Source organism: Pimephales promelas, chromosome 14 (assembly GCF_988280905.1).
Source record: "Pimephales promelas chromosome 14, fPimPro1.hap1.1, whole genome shotgun sequence".
Taxonomy (NCBI): domain Eukaryota; kingdom Metazoa; phylum Chordata; class Actinopteri; order Cypriniformes; family Leuciscidae; genus Pimephales; species Pimephales promelas.
The window spans coordinates 27,088,344-27,106,753 of record NC_142782.1 but is presented as its reverse complement, the minus strand read 5'-3'; the positions used below and the strand labels follow the sequence as shown (position 1 = coordinate 27,106,753).

Here is an 18,410-nt window from a genome sequence, read left to right as displayed (position 1 = left end):
AGTGAATATGTATTTTAAGAAATTTATTATTTTACAAATAAGTGAAATTTAAAAAAAAAAGTGATAGTTTCCAAAAAAAAAATGTGGAACCCCCTGAAATGGAGTTTTGCCACTTTAGTGAAAATAGTGAAGAAATGTAATTTATTTAATGTTCCCAACAAGTCAAGAAGAAACTTATGTATGATAACCCTATTTGTAGTTTTATTATTGGACAACAACTGTCATACCAGAGCTTTTCTTCTCAAAATGTCAAGGTACATCCTTCAAACACAAAAAGTACAAAATATATCTTTAAAAAAAAGGTCACAATCCATTTTGCTGGGAGAAGTATGATTGAAGCAGTACAGCAGTGCAATATTCACAATGGCTGTGAAATCTGTCGTGTTTCTAGAATAATAGAAGACTTACCCTGCAACACCCTTGAAATCTTACACACATTTTTAAAATTTTCCTTACTCCACAGGTTCAGCCAGGCCCTAATAACCACATTTGCTGAATAAATCATTCAGCAAATCAGTTGAACCCAAACAAACAATTGACAGCAACTGCAAGAAACCATTATTAACCTTGATTTGCTTTCGCCGTACTTTCAGCCAAACATGCAAATTCTTAATTCGGTATAAAAGTTTGCTTGCTGATCAGGGCCAGATCAAAACTATATCAGCTTTGTGAAATCCGCTATGTGTTCAGGAAAGTATACAACCAAGAACCTGATCTCTAATATACTGATATTGAGAGCAAGTACGTGGTTATGAAGTTGAGGTTTGGTTTAAGATGAAACATGCAATAAAGTAAGTAAAGTAAGGACTCTCTCTCAAACCCAAAAAACACACACACACATGTAAAAATGTGTTAAGCCAAAATGCTGTAGATGAGAAACAACTTCCCGTATTCAGAAGTGAAATGAGAACAAAATGATGGCAATAACTGCTCCACATTATCAATGAAATATAGTAAATGTTCTTTGAGGTAATCATATTAGTTTCTGAGAATTGTATCTATGATTCAAGTTTCATGTTACAGAATTTCTTAGGATATTCTGACATATGAGCATTGAATTTTTATGGATCATCTCACGCTATAGACAAAGATTTTCATATTGGTTCTGCTCAACTCTCCCTGACTGAAAACGCTTGGGATTTTGCTTGACATCATGCAAATGAAAATTATGTAAAAATGTAATCTATAAATAGGGTTGTAGTAGTGGAAAGGGACAAAACAATCTTGCCAGATTCATCCGACACACACAACAAAAAGGAATGTCTAGCATTAGTCCAGTTCTCTGTATTGTACCCCATTAGTCATGGGATATTTCTTCACAAGTTCCTGTTGAAATCTACAACTCATCTTTGAGTTTAGAGTCTGTTTCCTCTTCCTCCTCCTCCTCTTCTTCTTCTTCTTCTTCCTCCTCTTCCTCTTCTTCCTCCTCCTCCTCCTTATCTTCATCTTCCCCTTCATCCTTCACCTCCTCCTTTCTTGTATTTTCCTCTTCCTCACGCTTCTTTCTGTCTTCCTCTTCTTGACTTTCTTTCATTTTCTTCTCAGCATCCTGAGAGGAACAAAAACAACAAAACATAAACAAGAGAAAAACGACAATAAAGTGGAAAATAATTTAATAGGGAGCAATAATAAATCAAAGCAGCGTACCTTTGTGGCACCCCAAGTCTCATCGCCAATCTCATCTGCCAGTTTGGGGTCATTTGTAATGAGAAAGTTGTCAAAAATGGTGCCAGACTTAACCTAATAAAATAAAATACAAGGAAAGTTGGTTTAAAGCACATCAATAGACAGTTATTAAATATCTGAAAACTTGAATTGTCTTTGGGAGCCAAAATAAGAAAACTGCTAATGTACCTGCCACAAGTCCAGTCCGATCACTCCGATGCTATCGTATTTATAGATTTCGCTGTCAGCAGTGTATTCTGGATTATCAATCTCAGGGTGCACCCATTTCCCCTTGTAAGCAGGATTGTCAATCTGGTTGGGTTTCCACTCACCCTGGAAAAGATTAAAAACTCAATATCGAAAATAAAACCCAGTATTCACTGTGACAAAGCCATGTTCTTTTGGTATTATCTGCATTTTTGTTCAATATTTAAGTCAGGTTAAAGAGGAAATTCACCCTATTTTCTATATGCTATTGGTCTTATTCTGAATTAATTATCCATGTATGCGTTTCATAAAAAACATAGATTTTGTCATTTAAAATTATATTTTTTTTGATTGTAGTTCTTCTGACAAATTCTGGACATTTCCAAGAAATTCACCCACATAAATCCCGACCCTTTCTTGCAATCAACCTTAAGCTAACATTCAGATCTATGGAGACTTGTTTCTGCCGCAAAATAAAATAAATAAATAGTAATTGTGACCATTGAGAATCTCAAAATTCAGTTTATATCTCACAATTCTGACATTTTTTCACAATTCCCTCAGAACTGTGATATAAATTCACAGCAGCCAGTTTTAATATCAGAATTGTGAGATATAAAACTCACAATTGCAAGACAAAAAAAAGTTCAAATTGTGTGGACAATTCGCAATTCCTAGAAAAAGTCAGAATTGTGAGATATGAATTTAAGATTGCAAGTTATAAAGTCCAAATTTTGAGGTATAAACTAGCAATTACGAGTTATAAAGACAGAGGAGCAAGATATTTGCAATTGTGAGAAAATTCTAATATATATTTTTTTAATTCTGTAGTGGAAACAAGCTTTATTTTTAATAAAATCAAGCTTAATATTTTTATTTTATAATTAATAGCATTAATTTCTGCATTCATCCAAGCAATAGAACCAGTCCTAACATTTTTTTTTCTTTTTTCGATAAACAATTTCACTCAAATATACAGTACATCACAAAATGGAAGAAAAGATCTGTCGCTACTTCCGTTACTTGGAGACTAAGTATTTTAAGGGAGGCATAATTAAAGAAACGTCAGTACCTTGTATTCAGGATTGGAGACCATGGGCGGCTCCCACTCCCCATCCATCTCATCATCCCAGTCATCAGGCTTCTTGGCATCGGGATCAGGGATGTTCTCGGGTTTGTCCCAGTCCTACAGAAACACACAGACAATGTTTCACAAAGCTGGAACATATAACATATACTGTATATCAGAACAGCTGTTGTTGCAATGATTTACTTAGTGATCTGTGCATATTTATCCCAACCAGTTAATCAGTTTTGCAACAAGCAAGATCTGTTTGGTTTCTTGACAAACACCATGTCCTTACCTCTGGTTTCTTGTCATCAGGGTCATCAATCTTCTCTCTCTCGTCCCAGTCCTCAGGCCTTTTCGCTTCAGGATCCTTGATCTTTTTGGGGGGCAGGAAGTCCCAGTCTTCTTCCAGAGATCCAGACTCTACCTTCTTATTATCAATCTTGACTTCATAAGTGTTGTCTGGATTGACAATAAGCGTATACAGGTGGGTGTACTCATCATCCTGGATGACAAAATACATGGTATATGAGCTAGTAGGAGTGCTGCCATGGTGCGTAATGAGACAAACAAATAAATGAACAATAAGATTACCTTGCATCTAATGTCTTTGTTGATCAAATGATTTTTGCCTTTGTAATTAAAGATTACATGTACTTTCTTGGTGCCAGGACCACAGATGTCAGGACCTAGAATAGATAATGTGTGTTAAATCATCTTGTGCGTCCAAATGCACAGAATGTTTTAAAGACTGGTCTGATTTCACATCAGATTTAAGATGCTCATCAATAGATAGTGGTTAATGAAATACTCACCAAACATGATATTATAGGTGGAATCTCCATGCATATCTTCCTGTTTGAGGTCTGATGGGAAAAGTTTGATGTAGCCTCCCCCACAGTCAATGCTCTGTTCATGTTTTACAGTGAATTGGATTACGAGAGGCTGATCCTTGTTGTTGAAATCAGGAAAGCGGGATGAAACCGCGTAGAAATGAGCATCCTGGCTGGTCTGAAGACCTGAAAGTAAGCAAGATGACCCACCAATATTTCGCATTATATTTTAAATGTGAAATATCGGCTTAGTGTCAATTATGTCAATGTTTAGGAGTACACAAGAATGCCCTCCAATGAACTAAAACTTGATTTCATGTGGTCTTTACATGATAAATCTTGTGACAAGGTACACATTCCTCAATTTCAGCAAAGCAGGAAGTTGGCTATACAAATTGGACTAGATTTCATCTGTGGCAGGGCAACTGGCCCAACTACACGTGGCTTTGTATTGTTTTGAAACAGTAAATATAAGATGGTGTGACCTGTCTGCACTCTGCAGCTCAGTAGAGCACAGGGCATACGTCACATGCCGTAGCCCCTCCCCCGCGTATTATTTGTTGCGTAAAATAATGAGGAAACCACAAATTCAAGCAAAGCAGTGTCATTTACCTCATCCCTGTTATAAAAAAAAGCACCACTCACCTTTATCTTTCTCAGCATCGCCATAAAATTTGCCTGCAGACAGCACAAACTGGCCGTAGTCTGATTTATGCTTAGATTCCATCCATCGGCTCCTCCAGGAGTCTGAAATGTGACATGAATATGAATATGAAATTAAAACCATTATCAGCATGCCATGCATACATGCATAATTATGAGTAAAATCAGATTAAATCAAGGACATATGCTCAACCGACCGTCGTTCACACTTGCTGAGTTGACTATTTGTTATAAGATAACCTATTTAAACCAATATATTAAGATATTAAATTAATACTATTGCTATTATTGTTATTGTTATAATTTAATGAATACAACCCACCATTGTTGCCAAGCCATTGCAATAGCATATGGTGACTCCTCCTCCACCACATAGAATTTAAAGTCTATGGTGAATTTATCACATGCTCGAAAGCCACAGAGAGCATAAATAATAGACAAAAAGCATCAAAACATAAATGTTTCACTCACCCCCGTCTTCAAATTGCTCTCGGAAATAAACAGTTGATTCTGCAGCTATCAAAGCGATGGACACGGCCATAAACAGTAGGGATAACGTTGTCATTTTGCAGTAAAATATATTCCCCGTTTAGGAAGGGTGGAATAGTAAAATATAAAGAAAATGTATTCTAAAAAGAAATATTAGGCTTGTATATTATGAGCTCTGTTTGGATCTTTACATGCCTGCAGAATCACTGTGCGCTGATGCTGCTATCATTCGCACAGTCTCGCCTCTAGACTGAGAACAGATGGCTGGCTCTGATTGGACGGCGGGTGGAGACGAAAGCGTCACACCGGTCAGCCAATCAGATAATTTGCGGAAAGCCGTGGAACGTCCTTTCTGGCCAATGCCAGCTGACCACGCGTTTGGCAGACACTAGTAATGGGAATTGGAAAAGACTCGTTTCAGCGAATCGGTTCAATGAACCAGTTTAGAAAACGGATTTAGTCCAATATTATGAAGCTGCAGACTCGGAGCCTGCATCTACTCCCCAACGAGAGTCCCGCATTCTCAGACCCCTCGTTTTTCGAACACAGCGCCTCCTGCTGTTCAAAAGATCGAATAACACCCGCACACAGAGTACAGCGCATTATCCAAATGCAATTAAAAACAAGAATAGGATGCAATATTACGGTCTTCAAATAAATTATCCAATAAATATTTGTGTTCCCTGCTTAATGCATGTGTCAAAAAAACCCCTAATTGTTACTGATGGAAGGGATACAATTAGCAGATTGAACTATCTTCAGAAAAATAGTAGGCTATATTATATGCTACAATGTTTTTTTTTATTATATTTTTTTATTCAAATTCCAATTTTTCTTTCAGTTAAACCTATAATGGTCTAATTAACATTACCATGCTAACATTACAATATCTGTTTTTTTGATATTTTGAATGCGAAGCAAAACAAATCAGAATAGACAAAACACCAATAATAAACAATTATGTACTTTATTTAATAATCACCTAAACATCATCTTGCTGTAAAGAAAAAAGGAAGAAAAAACAGTGTTTTTGACTTTACTTTTCGTCTTCAATTGCATTAAAAAAACTCATTTATAAGTCCCTTTGCATAATCATAAAATGATATGTTGCTGGATTCGGCAGGGGCGACTCCATAGGACCGATAGCACATGTCTTATGATGTTTCAAAAAGAAAGAAAGAAAAAAAAGAAAAAATGTTTGCAAATGTTAGTTACTATGTTGCACTGCTCTGTTGAAGTGTCCCTTGAGATGTTTTTGAACTTTGGACAATTTTGTGGGTTTGAAATATATGGGGCACAAAATGGGCAGTGAAAATAACTGCAGCATTTAAGACATTTCTACAAAAAGTCCAAGGTTAAAGGCTAACGTAAACATAAGCTATCTAAATATTTTCGGGGAGAAGAGGACGAAAAAACATACATTAACGGCTCAAATCTTGTTTCAAACTATCTTTAAAAATATTAAATGGACTATTCATATGTTGTATCGATGAGCTAAATTAGTTTTATTAACAAAATAAATCAAACAAATAGTCTACTGCGAATCGCTAAATAAAATTGAAGATTTTATTTATCTACTTCACATGTTCTTCACATGTTTATCCGATACAATTTGATAGGAGGCGCTGTCTCGAAAAACGAGGGGTCTGAGAATGCGGGACTCTGGGTGCAGGGGGACTGTAAATGCAGGTCTCCGAGTCTGCAGCTTCATACTACTCATTTAGTCAGTGCTTGCTTACGTTTTTTTACGTCCTTGAGCTGTATTTTACAAGATATAAAATCTTATAATTAAGCCACAAATAGGCACATATTAGTGCTGTTCAGATTGTTGGGTTAAGTTTTAGGCCGCGGCGTTATCCAGTGTTTGAACGTTTTAATAAAATGTTTACGAACTTCGTAACTTATATGTTGATGAAACTGTCATAGAATCAATATGTGATTATTACTGAATATTTCCAGTGGCGTTATTTCTGCTATTAAAAAGACAGTGCTTGATTCTATGAATGAACTGTTTATTCGAAAATTGCTCGATTCATGAACGAATCTTAACAGTTCGATTCGTAGTTGTTTCAGAATTACTTCTGACATTTTTTCAGTCTGATTCAGGTTTAGCCCTTTCATTAAAGTTTATACCTAAACCCTATAGAAATATGCTCATTAGAGGAACAAGGTTACTTACTGTAATGGATTTTTAGTTTTTTATTAAACCAAGCAAGTGATTTAGTTGTTTGCAAAATCTATAGAGAAATAATGTCAAGAGTTTTGAGAGCTTGGCACGTGTAACTTTTATTTCGTTCTTTTCTTCCCACCTCGAATATCAATAACAAGGGCATTTAACAATTTTCCACTGATGTTATAAATAAGAAATGGCAATGCACAATTTAAGCTTGCTCAAACAAAAATAACAGACAATAGGCACCTTTTTCATATCACTTGCCTGATATTATTTGTAGACAAAACCTTTACAAAAGTTTATAATTTTAGCTGGTGACATAAAATCTAGTTCTTTCAGTAACATTATCAGGGCTGACAAGTAAAATGACAGTAAAATGACCATAGCTGCACGTTACTGTAGCATAACAACTGTCTTGAGTACAGCAAATAAAATCAAGTTAATTTAACAAATGGGCAAATTACAAAAAATACATACAGGCCTGTGAAAGGGGAAGATAGTGCATTACATCAAGCCTCAAATGTAAAGCAATGTTTTCTTCAATCTCAAGTTTGTCAAGCTTGTCACTCTAGCTCTTTTTTCGACCTACATAAATTTCAGTGACATATCTTCATCTTTTCCCCAACAACTCATAATGTGCTCAAAATGGAAACATCAATGAACAAAACAAAAAACACAAGTGACAATTAATTGAGTTCCAATTAAAAAACAAAAAACACAACACCTTAAGATACACAACACACAAAAAGTATACAATAAATGTATTAAACACTTTTTTGTGGTAATTTCAGCCTATGATTACTGAAATATGCCAAAAATGTACAAAGTTATTAAACAGCAACTTTAAAGAAACATTCCAGATTAAATAAAAATGTAGTGGCATATTATTTTATGCTTCTTAGTGGCATACAGTCAATCACCACAGAAAATGATGACCACTTAAAATTCTCTTTCAGTTTGTGAAAACAAACTAAAATACATTAGGCGATAATACGTACATGGAAAGTCCAGCAGATTCGATCAATTCCCTTCTTACTTTTTTTCCTATTCAATATCCTGTTTAGCTCAGAAATACATATTACGGAAGTAAAAAAAGAGCAATGCTCAAATGTTAAAAAACATTGTGGTTCTGCCTGCTTGAATAACAACCTTCCATTGTAAGTGCATTACTGTAAATAAAATATTTTTCAAAGAGGTTAAGTTGCTTAGGTCAGATCAATACATGTAATGTTGCTTGCCTGGGAGAAGTAGCTAAGATAGAAGTACATAAAACGTTCCTAAATATCAATACAGTAGGGTTTGTTATGAGCAAGCTCTTTTGTTCCTGTCCTTTCTCTCAGAGTGTAAAATATCGAGGTGAAGGTGTGTTTTGTTTCTGCATTGTCAGGGTTGTATAATTTGCATTTCAGATATCAGCAGTCATTTCTGCTTCATTCAAGTATATTCTGTTGTTTCTATAATCTGTGATTTTGTGTAACGCTCTGTTATGGTAGAAAGAAATTGATCCTTTGAGGGATGGATTTGCAGCCCTGTGCAGAGAAGAGTTTCTCCTCCTTAGGAACATACAGCATGGCTTTGGCCACTTCATCCAGCGTTCCCTCATCCGGCTTAAGGCCACGAGCAGCATATGCATCAAGTGCACACAGTTTCACATGCCGGTACTCCAGCGGCAAGAATGGTACAAAGAAGTCAATAAGATGGCCTGACATCAGCTCACTCTGTGCAAAACCTCCTGTAAAAGGTGTAAAGCAGTTATAAATAAAAACATACATAATGGAAATCTCAGACTAAAGCAAAGATCTGCATGTATACAGCTGTAAAGGAGGATGAATTTAAATATGCATCATCTCAGAGACTTGTGTCCATGTAAAGTCTCCAACAGCACAGCTAATAAAAATATAAAAAATACAAAATTGGTCTCACACAATAGTGAAAAAACCAAAACAATAATATATGAAAATGAAGCAACCATGGTTGTTCTGTTATGATGTGTTTGACTGTGTGCAGCTACCTTCAGCCTCCATGGCTTCAGCCCGCAGAAGATGTTCCAAATCTTCCATGCCGATATCTTCCCTGTTCTGCCCCGAGTGCCAGAAATCCAGTGCCACCTCATTGATGGCAGCACCACCGATATTGCTAAAGCATGATATTACGAACACATTAATAACACAAGCTAAATTTCCTCATATTTCAACGGTTTAATCAAACTTTTAAGGTTATTAAAAACAAATATCCCCTTCAGACATCACTTTTGGCCAAAATTGTATATCATACATATACATACATAACCTGGAGAATGTTAATTGGATCTTTTTTTAATTCTATTTTTTAAGATGTAAGGTGTAAGTAAACATATGACTGTTATTTATGTGGGCAGTTGCCTACATTCCTAGAAGAACCATGCTTAAGAACTGCAAGATAAATGAGTTCCATGGACATCTAATGGCTGTATGAAGCCAACACACCAACCTGAGGAACAGAAATATGGCTCTCCTATAGCTGACCCCATCCACATTATCATAGTGGTCCATGTAGGGCTTTATGGCGTCGATGAGTCCTGGATGAAGCTTTTCTGCCTCGTCAAAGATAAAGAGAGTCTGTGGGCACCGCAGAACCATGTCTCGAATGGCTTCTCTCAGTTGGCCCTAGTCGCAAACACACACACACACACACAAATACCCACACTGACTGTGAAGTTCAGGATTCCCTGACACGTACATGTTTATTTAAAAATTTTGACAGGAAAAAATCAATTGTACACAATGTAACTTCTCTGTTTGCTGAATCAGGTTTTCTAACTGAACTATCTAAGTGTATTAAGGTTGAATTGCATAATAGTACAATCATACCACTGCTTTAATGGCAGCGGTCCAATAAATGTTTACCAGAAGTCTAAATTATTTGATTGTATTAGACCCCTGGCTACGTGAACCTAGTTTTTTTTCAATACAAAAATATATCCAAGCAGATTAATTATAGTAAAAACAACAAACATTATACTAATGTTTAAGATTATAATGTAACCAAAGACTAAAACTTTGTTTGTAATAAGTTGACTAAATCAACAAAGGACAACTGAATCAGACTAAATGTCCTGGACAGACATGAGGATGTCAACCGTTGAAACTTTGCTCACCTTGTACACGTCCACCAATCTCGCGTGAGGGAAGTGGAATGGGGCAATGAACAAACGTACACATTCACTCTTTATACCATCCCGGTAAAGGTTGTCTGCTACTATCCGAGCCACAAAGTTCTTGCCTGTCCCAGACCAGCCGTGAAAGGACAGAGTCAGGGGTTTGTTGGACTCAGGGTTTTTAATGAATCCTTGAATGGCTTTCAGAACCACAGACTGGGCCAGGTGCTGCCCGTGGAGATTCACCTGTAGATCTCTCTCCAATCCTGAACACACATCCATATGCATAGGTCAAGGAAAAGAGAAAATGTATATTTGTATTCCAGATAATTTAGCAAATTTTCTATGCACAAAAAGTTATATCCATTGTTCACAAATTTAATGTTAAGGGTTCTCAGTTTTATTTATATATTGCTACAAAATAATGCTTTTACGAGATTGATGGCTCTACCTGTGATGTTATTTGTAATCCTACAGTCCCCTGAATCACAGCACTGACCCAGGCTGCAGTACCAAGCAGTCAGCATGCCAGTGTAGTACTGGGGAAACCCTGACCAAATGTTGCCAGTAGGCACTTAAAAGAAGAGCATGTTACACAAGCCTTAGTTTAGTGGGTTACATTACAGTCATTACATACTGCCATCAAAACGAGACTCGAAAAGGAATAACAGTTACTAAAACATAAAATTCATTTTTCTTATAATGCATATAAATATAATTCATTATTTATTATTAATAAATTCATGCATGATGATTATATAATGAATACACTATTCTGTTAAGTACAGATAGGAAATTTAAACATATATTTATGAAAGAAATTGCAGCAAAATACACGAAAAAACGTTGGTTATCCAAAATCTCTATTACATATTGTAGGCTAGTTACTTTATAACACATTAAATATATCTTTATATGAATCTATAGCTTTACCTTGTTGTGTCGCATCATCCTGGTGTGGTTGGCAGTCCCCTTCCCATATATTGCAATAGATGTAATTGAAATAGTAGGTAGAAACATTTGAAATGCTATCGAAGTGAAAAAAATCGGCATTAGCCGAAACAGCCAGGAGTGAGAGCAAGACTACGATTGAAAACATCGGTGCCGCCAGAAATATAGATCTTGCAAAGATTGTAACATTGAGCTATTAGATCTAACTGTATAGTCCATTTATATATACATTGGTCTCATTGACGGCAGGCCACACAAGAAATGAAACGAGACGTCACGGTCTTCATTGTAATAGTGGAATGAGCGGTTGGAATGGAATGGGTTAAATGGTAAAAGTGGGCGGTGCTTGGCTCAGTAAAAAAAAAAAGGTCCCCCCCCCCCCCTTTCATTTATTGATCACCCCAATGATTATTAAAATAGAAATATCAAACTATTACGACTACTTAAGTATTAAAAATGTGCATTTAAGCGGCACGTTGACGTTGTCACGTGACAACGGTTCAAATTCTAAGCGCTGAGCAGTTCAGAGAGCAATCTAAGATAGCTTGATATTGTCAGCTCATGCCACCCGAATTCAATGTGCTGAATTTGGACTACACACCACATCTGTTTACCACTTCTACCATGTATATAGTATACAAAAAGGTCTGTCTACAGGTTAAATCTAAGTACAAAGGGAGAAAAGCTTTGTGATTTTTATTTTGCCTTATGAAGCCAAATTCGACATTTAGATTTACTCGTCAACCAAAAACGTTCACAATGACTTATTTTCCTAATTTAGAAGCTTAGCTCCAAATGCTTTAAGATTTATATCTAAGAGAATTTGTTGCAACCATAGAAACCATTCTGTATCAAATTGCACACTAAACACTTGAAGGGTATACCCACAAATGGATTATACAAGCATATTTAAAAAAAAGAAGAGAAAGAGCATTGGTTTTAGTACCACTTTATTGAAGTAATGACACTTAACAAACTTAAAAAAGATTGAACATCAAAAGAAATACAGCATCAACAGAAGCTCTGGAACAATTCAGGAGAACACCAATGTAGATTGCCATTCTGAAAGAGGTAAAAGAAAGTAGATTTAGTAAAACACATCAACCATCAAGGTCCAAGTGGTGTCAAGAGTCAACCTCAGACAATATGGAACGGTAAAGGGTATAATCAGCAGATTCATTTGGCAGAATCATGTCATCACGGGTTGCAAGAAACAAAGAAATGCCAGTGATGAGTTATACCTTCATTCCCCAGAGCAATCCAAGATCTTGAGCTCCTAAAAAAAAAAAAAAAAAAAAAAACATACAAGTAGTTAATTGGTCAGTCAACATTTGGCCCCACCTAGAACCAGGGTTTAATCAGTCAATGGCTGCATTTACCTTGGGTGGTGGGGTGGGATACAGTCCCAGAAATAAGTGAAAGTCTAGACTCTTGCACTGCATACAGTGAGAAGCTACCTTACTAGCTGCGAGCGTGCACCAGTCAATATACTAGTACTGATCATAACAGGCCTAACTGTAGGTCTTGATGCCCAATTCCCCATTTACAGACTAGATCCACATTTGACAGACAGCTTACATCTCTTAAACATGAACATCTGTTAGCTGCTTTTAAACTATACTCTGAAACAACCCAAAATAGACAAGGGATGCTCATTTTGTTTTCCCCCTTAACTGAGAATATTAATTAGTAACCAAAGGCATATTAAATTTAACTATGTAATGAAAACGCAGCCAAAGACTAATCCACAATGTGAACTAAGGTCAAGCATTTGCAAAGCATCAAACCCAAATACAGAAGGCAATGCATGTTTGCAAACCAACCTGTAAAAATGGCAATTCAGAAGACAACTGCAATGTAGTCAACACCATTCATTCTGTAAGTGTGAGAAAGAAAAGCAGATTTAAAGACACTAAAAATTAACAAACATCAAGGTCCAAGTGGTGTCAAGAGTCAACCTCAGACAATATGGAACGGTAAAGGGTATAATCAGCAGATTTCATTTGGCAGAATCGTGTCATCATAGGTTGCAAGAAAGAAACGCATTTTAAGATGTCATACCGGATTTGATGATTTCACAAAGCAATACTGGATCATCTTGAACACCTTAAAACAAACAAACACATGTTAATTGGTCACAAAGTCAACATTTGGCCCCATCTAGGACATGGGTTTAATCAGTTAAAGACTGTCCACATTGTGTGTTCAGGTCAGACATTTGCAAAGCATCACAAAACCCAACTATGGAAGATATTGCATGTTTGCAAACAAACCAACCTGTAAAATCTCATGTCGTATCCAAATCCACATGGTACTACAAAGCCATCACCGCTTTACCCGTCAATGAGCAGACACCTGTTAGAACAGAAAACTGCCACCATGAGAATCAGGACTTTGACAGGTCATGTGACCAGATCAGCCACAGCTAATATCCATCCTCCATGGCAAAGTCAGAAGATATTCAATTCATCATAATTAATCATGTCAGCGGTGAAATGTTTAAAACACTTACATTCTCATGGCTGATGCGTTATCAGCAGGTCACAGGGCATCAGACCTAAATGAGAAAATCCATTAACAGACTAACTCAAGAAAAAGAAAAAAAAAAAGCAGACATTTTCGGTCTTAATCAGAAGGTTTTATTCATGTCCTCAAAGAAATCAGAGACCTGATTCAAACTCATCAGTTCGAGACCTCTTTGGAAACCCTTCAAGTCACTTTAACTAAACTTACCCAGAAAACCATTCAGACAGCTGATGATAAACCCAGTCAGTAGAGTAAAAGAACTGCAAGAAATTGAAACCAGAAATTAAACTCCACAATATAAAGTACAATTCTCATTTTTTGTATGTTGATGCATCAGCTAGGAGCAAAAGATACTGCTATGTTCTACACAGATTTTCTGCTGAACTATGCGCATCATGAATTGTGAAGTCAATCTCAGACTCACCAGATAGCACTGATTGAGTTCATGATAGAGTTCTCCAGCTGTGAAGAGAAACAGGAGTAAGAGAAGAGCAAGAACGAATGCAGTATTGAAAAAGAATACTGGTGATGCATCAGTTAGGGGTGAAAGACTTCTGGTTTATGTTCTACAGGGAAATTCAGCTGAACTATGCAGTCATCATTTGCATCACAGGAAGTCATGAGCATTATAATCAGAAATTAGTACCATGCTCAGCTGATGGCATATCCATACATCTTGATCCAGCTTCTTGAGAAACCTGTAATAATTGGACTATTAGTATAGAAAAAAAAAAAGAAAAAGTACAAGGTCTCAAACACCACTGTTTCAGTAAACGATTATCTTTCAGTTTTTTTCAGAGAGATTCCCATTGTTTTATAAAATCATCACGAACAGTGCATGACGGTACAATTTGGGCTCTTATAAAAGCTTACCTTTCAGGTCAACTGCTTTACACATTCCTATAAACAAACAATTGGTATAGATTAACAAAAATTTGACATACTTAAAACACTGTGCTTCAGATAAGAGATCTTGGTGGTTGCAATTTCATTAGAGTAGCAAATATAATCATAAGCACTATTTTAAATGTGAAAACATACCTTGGACACATTGTAACTGCTTCAGTTCAGATACGCTCCAGATTCCTGCAAACAAACAAAAAAAATTTAGCACAATGCTATAACATTGAAGTCAGAAATAAAAAGCTCACAATGCCTCAGAATGAAAAATCTCAGAAATCACTTCTGTCCACTACTCTTATACATGTATATTAATCATAGGCAAACCAAATTCATTAATGCATATAAAATAAGACTCAATGTTGATATACCTGCTGTCTGCCACCTTTGCAAAAGTCTCCAGGACACTGGAAAGAAAGCAATTCATTTAAAAATGTTCTGCATATTCACATAGCCATACACAGAGTTAGACAAATCAGAAATGTTGGCATTCATCAGATATTCTCAGATGTCCCTACCAACATGATCTTCATCATATAAGTAACAGTCTTGATACACTTGGAGTGGTTTCAATGTTCATTATTTAAAATGCCATTTTTATACAAATAACATTTACATTAAGCACACACAAAAAAAAAAAAAACAACATTAATGCACTTACACTGCAAGCCATTCAGACAGCTGATCTACCCACAGACAGTCAGTAGAGTAAAAGAACTGCAAGAAATCAAAAACAGAAATTAGACCACTGTAAAAAGAGGCAAATATCAGTTTTTGCATGTTGATGCATCAGCTAGGAGCGACAGATATTGTGGTGTTCGTATTGTGGAAATTCTGCTGAACTAGGCGTTCAATCGCATCATGTATACGCTGATTTCGCACAGCTGCCATTTTGAGATTGAAAGAGACTCCGGTGGGAAGAACCCAGGAATTACAGACAATGCCTTTGATTTCCAACTTGAAGCTGCGGCGACTTGCACTATTGGATAAGTTCGTTCCTGCTTTTTAGATTCTGAATTCTAAAAATAACATGAATTTCACTGTATACAGTTTAAAGTATGAAAGAAATGCACATACATTTAGAATAACTAATTTCTACATTAATACATTGCTTTTGCGACTCTCCTATAATTAAAGGCAACACTTCTGGTTTTCTACCCACCAGAAACACTTCAAAATGGCAGCTGAGTGAAATCAGCGTATTGTCAAGTCATTTCAATTTCAGACTCATCAGATAGCATTGAGCCCATGCAGTTCTCCAGCTGTAAGAGCAAGAATGAATGCAGTATTGAAATAGAAAACTGGTGATGCATCAGTTAGGGGTGAAAGACTTTGGTTTATGTTCTACATAGAAATTCAGCTGAACTATGCAGTCATCATTTGCATCACAGGAAGTCATGAGCATTATAATCAGAAGTTAGTACCATGCTCAGCTGATGGCATTTGTGTGTTCAGGTCAGACATTCGCAAAGCATCACAAAACCCAACTATGGAAGATATTGCATGTTTGCAAACAAACAAACCTGTAAAAACTCATGTTGTATCTGAATTCACATGGTACTACAAAGCCTTCAGCGCTTTACCTGTCAACGAGAAGACGCCTGTTAGAACAGAAAACTGCCACCATGAGGATCAGGACTTTGACAGGTCATGTGACCAGATCAGCCAGAGCTAATATCCATCCTCCATGGCAAAGTCAGAAGATATTCAGTTCATCATAATGGTCAATCATCATGTCAGCTGTGAAATGTTTAATACTTACATACTCATTGGTGATAAGTTAAGGGCAGGTCACAGGTCAGACCTAAATGAGAAAACCCATTAGCAGGCTAATGAAAAAAAAAACCATTGTCTTAATCAGAAGGTTTTATTCATCTCCTCAAAGAGATCAGAGACAGACATCAAACTCATCAGTTTGAGACAACTTTGGATGCCCTTCAAGTCACTTTAAACTTACCCAGAAAACCATTCAGACAGCTGACAATATACCCAGTCACTGGAGTAAAAGAACTGGAAGAAATTGAAACCAGAAATTAGACACTGCAAAATAAAGTAAAAATCAAATTTTTTACATGTTAATGCATCAGCTAGGAGCAAAATATATTGCAATGTTCTACAGATTTTCTGCTGAACTATGCAAATTGCGCGTTGAAGTCATTTCAATCTCAGACTCACCAGATAGGATTGAGTTCATGCAGTTCTTCAGCTGTGAAGAGAAACAGGAGTAAGAAAAGAGCTAGAATGATTGCAGTATTAAAATAGAACACTGGAGATGCATCAGTTAGGGGTGAAAGACTTTTGGTTTATGTTCTACAGGGAAATTCAGCTGAACTATGCAGTCATCATTTGCATCACAGGAAGTCATGAGCACTATAATCAGAAATTAGTACCATGCTCAGCTGATGGCATATCCATACATCTTAATCCAGCTTCTTGAGAAACCTGTAATAATAAACACTATTAGTATAGAATAAAGAAAAATAAAGGAGGAGGTCTTAAACAAGCACTGTTTCAGTAAACAATTATCTTTCAGGTTTTTTTCAGAGAGATTCCCATTGTTTTATAAAACGATCATCATGAACAGTGCATGGCAGCAACCTAAAAAGCACTTTGTATAGGCTTAAAAAAAAAAAGAGGCTTACCTTTGAGATCAAATGTATTGAACAGGTTCCTGACAGAAAAAAGAAAAAAAAAACTGGTAAGATAATTGATAAAAGCACATAACACTTAAAATGTAGACACTGTGCTTCAGATAAGATATCTTGGTGGTTGCAATTTCATCAGCATGAACTCAAGAGTAGCAAATAGGGTCATCATTCACACTATGTATTAGTATTGATATACTAATAAAAAAATGAAATACCTTGGACACATCCTAACTGCTTGAGTCCAGATATACTCCAAATTCCTGAAATCAAAAAAAAAAAAGTTATCACAACGCTGACAAACATAGAAGCCTCAAATAAAAACCTTAAAATGCCTCAGCGTAAAGATTATCAGAAATCACTTCTGTCCACTACTCTTATACAATATTAATCATAGGCAAAACAAATATCTACAAAGTTTAAAACAAGACTCAAGGTTGATATACCTGCTGTCTCCCGCCTTTGCAAAAGTATTCAGGACACAGGGTCTGGAAAGAAAATTATCTATTTTAAACGTTTTTGCATAGAAGACTTAAAAAAGTACATAACATATTTATACATGTCAGAAGTGTTGGCATTCATCAGTTATAATCAGATGTCCCTACCAACATTAATCTTCATCATACAAGTAACTAACACGAGGTCATGATGTTATTGTGTAAACACGGTTTTAAAGTTAATTTAAACAAATTAAACCTTAGTTAATTGTTATCGTCAAACAAAAAAACTTTCCTTGAAGCAAAATTACGGAAGAAAAAAAAAATTAGAAGCATTTAAAGTTCACTCAAGGCCTAACGTTATACCACGTGGATCACACTTCGAATTAACAAGCAATATTTGTATCCATGTATTGCATGTAATAAAACAAAAACACAACTATAACCAAAATAAACAAATCCATATAGAATTTCCAGCATAAATGTTGAAAGTGGATTACTGCGCTGAAGTTAAGATACCATTACCTTCTCAGTAGAGCGAGGCGGAAGAATGAGACCGAGCGAATGCGTCGTTTTGCATTTTATACTGTTTCAGCGCAATGGTTTCTGGGAAATGCCTTTCCTATGGCTTACACTGACACAAGATGGCGCTATGGTGCCTTTTGCTATGCTTTCTGGTTCTTATGGTTCTTACTGGCCACATTATGTCCATTACG

General features: G+C 36.2%; 2 protein-coding genes, 1 long non-coding RNA gene and 12 other non-coding genes across 16 annotated transcripts; all 15 read right to left on the bottom strand.

Annotated features, from left to right (window-relative positions):
* Nucleotides 1-866: 866 nt before the first annotated feature.
* On the bottom strand, nucleotides 867-5,167 carry calr (calreticulin). Its single transcript, XM_039675707.2, has 9 exons — nucleotides 4,909-5,167; nucleotides 4,420-4,521; nucleotides 3,757-3,960; nucleotides 3,536-3,630; nucleotides 3,237-3,446; nucleotides 2,945-3,058; nucleotides 1,855-1,998; nucleotides 1,648-1,740; nucleotides 867-1,549 (listed from the first exon to the last, which is right to left on the bottom strand). The coding sequence occupies exons 1-9, from the start codon at nucleotides 5,000-5,002 to the stop codon at nucleotides 1,337-1,339; spliced, it is 1,269 nt and encodes a 422-aa protein (XP_039531641.1). The 5' UTR covers nucleotides 5,003-5,167; the 3' UTR covers nucleotides 867-1,336.
* A 2,029-nt stretch (nucleotides 5,168-7,196) lies between these two features.
* Nucleotides 7,197-11,554, bottom strand: tor3a (torsin family 3, member A). Its single transcript, XM_039675721.2, has 6 exons — nucleotides 11,169-11,554; nucleotides 10,687-10,809; nucleotides 10,236-10,501; nucleotides 9,569-9,744; nucleotides 9,111-9,235; nucleotides 7,197-8,831 (listed from the first exon to the last, which is right to left on the bottom strand). The coding sequence occupies exons 1-6, from the start codon at nucleotides 11,332-11,334 to the stop codon at nucleotides 8,584-8,586; spliced, it is 1,104 nt and encodes a 367-aa protein (XP_039531655.1). The 5' UTR covers nucleotides 11,335-11,554; the 3' UTR covers nucleotides 7,197-8,583.
* Nucleotides 11,555-12,119: 565 nt separating this feature from the next.
* LOC120481872 (uncharacterized) lies at nucleotides 12,120-18,284 on the bottom strand. 2 transcript variants are annotated; one of them, XR_016146540.1, is made up of 22 exons: nucleotides 18,220-18,277; nucleotides 17,704-17,745; nucleotides 17,476-17,520; nucleotides 17,255-17,283; nucleotides 17,003-17,054; nucleotides 16,788-16,818; nucleotides 16,570-16,622; nucleotides 16,375-16,416; nucleotides 16,136-16,195; nucleotides 15,274-15,329; nucleotides 14,984-15,019; nucleotides 14,754-14,798; nucleotides 14,586-14,612; nucleotides 14,359-14,410; nucleotides 14,137-14,174; nucleotides 13,920-13,972; nucleotides 13,699-13,743; nucleotides 13,464-13,541; nucleotides 13,248-13,292; nucleotides 13,010-13,062; nucleotides 12,428-12,462; nucleotides 12,120-12,248 (listed from the first exon to the last, which is right to left on the bottom strand). It is a non-coding gene; the product is annotated as an uncharacterized LOC120481872 (long non-coding RNA). The 2 variants fall into 2 exon arrangements; XR_016146541.1 differs by lacking the exons at nucleotides 12,120-12,248; nucleotides 12,428-12,462 and having other exon boundaries at nucleotides 12,470-13,062; nucleotides 16,375-16,441; nucleotides 18,220-18,284.
* Nucleotides 12,320-12,392, bottom strand: LOC120487098 (small nucleolar RNA SNORD47). The gene has a single exon (XR_005624380.1). It is a non-coding gene; the product is annotated as a small nucleolar RNA SNORD47 (small nucleolar RNA).
* On the bottom strand, nucleotides 13,142-13,215 carry LOC120487093 (small nucleolar RNA SNORD47). The gene has a single exon (XR_005624379.1). It is a non-coding gene; the product is annotated as a small nucleolar RNA SNORD47 (small nucleolar RNA).
* On the bottom strand, nucleotides 13,360-13,420 carry LOC120487023 (small nucleolar RNA SNORD78). Its single transcript, XR_005624356.1, has one exon. It is a non-coding gene; the product is annotated as a small nucleolar RNA SNORD78 (small nucleolar RNA).
* On the bottom strand, nucleotides 14,238-14,323 carry LOC120486975 (small nucleolar RNA snR60/Z15/Z230/Z193/J17). The gene has a single exon (XR_005624340.2). It is a non-coding gene; the product is annotated as a small nucleolar RNA snR60/Z15/Z230/Z193/J17 (small nucleolar RNA).
* Nucleotides 14,472-14,549, bottom strand: LOC120487068 (small nucleolar RNA SNORD79). The gene has a single exon (XR_005624374.1). It is a non-coding gene; the product is annotated as a small nucleolar RNA SNORD79 (small nucleolar RNA).
* LOC120487035 (small nucleolar RNA SNORD75) lies at nucleotides 14,866-14,936 on the bottom strand. Its single transcript, XR_005624360.1, has one exon. It is a non-coding gene; the product is annotated as a small nucleolar RNA SNORD75 (small nucleolar RNA).
* Nucleotides 15,078-15,157, bottom strand: LOC120487101 (small nucleolar RNA SNORD74). Its single transcript, XR_005624381.2, has one exon. It is a non-coding gene; the product is annotated as a small nucleolar RNA SNORD74 (small nucleolar RNA).
* LOC120486970 (small nucleolar RNA snR60/Z15/Z230/Z193/J17) lies at nucleotides 15,917-16,001 on the bottom strand. Its single transcript, XR_005624339.1, has one exon. It is a non-coding gene; the product is annotated as a small nucleolar RNA snR60/Z15/Z230/Z193/J17 (small nucleolar RNA).
* Nucleotides 16,882-16,967, bottom strand: LOC120487110 (small nucleolar RNA snR60/Z15/Z230/Z193/J17). Its single transcript, XR_005624383.1, has one exon. It is a non-coding gene; the product is annotated as a small nucleolar RNA snR60/Z15/Z230/Z193/J17 (small nucleolar RNA).
* LOC120487075 (small nucleolar RNA SNORD79) lies at nucleotides 17,117-17,198 on the bottom strand. The gene has a single exon (XR_005624375.1). It is a non-coding gene; the product is annotated as a small nucleolar RNA SNORD79 (small nucleolar RNA).
* LOC120487029 (small nucleolar RNA SNORD75) lies at nucleotides 17,590-17,657 on the bottom strand. Its single transcript, XR_005624357.1, has one exon. It is a non-coding gene; the product is annotated as a small nucleolar RNA SNORD75 (small nucleolar RNA).
* Nucleotides 17,811-17,892, bottom strand: LOC120487106 (small nucleolar RNA SNORD74). The gene has a single exon (XR_005624382.1). It is a non-coding gene; the product is annotated as a small nucleolar RNA SNORD74 (small nucleolar RNA).
* Nucleotides 18,285-18,410: the final 126 nt, after the last annotated feature.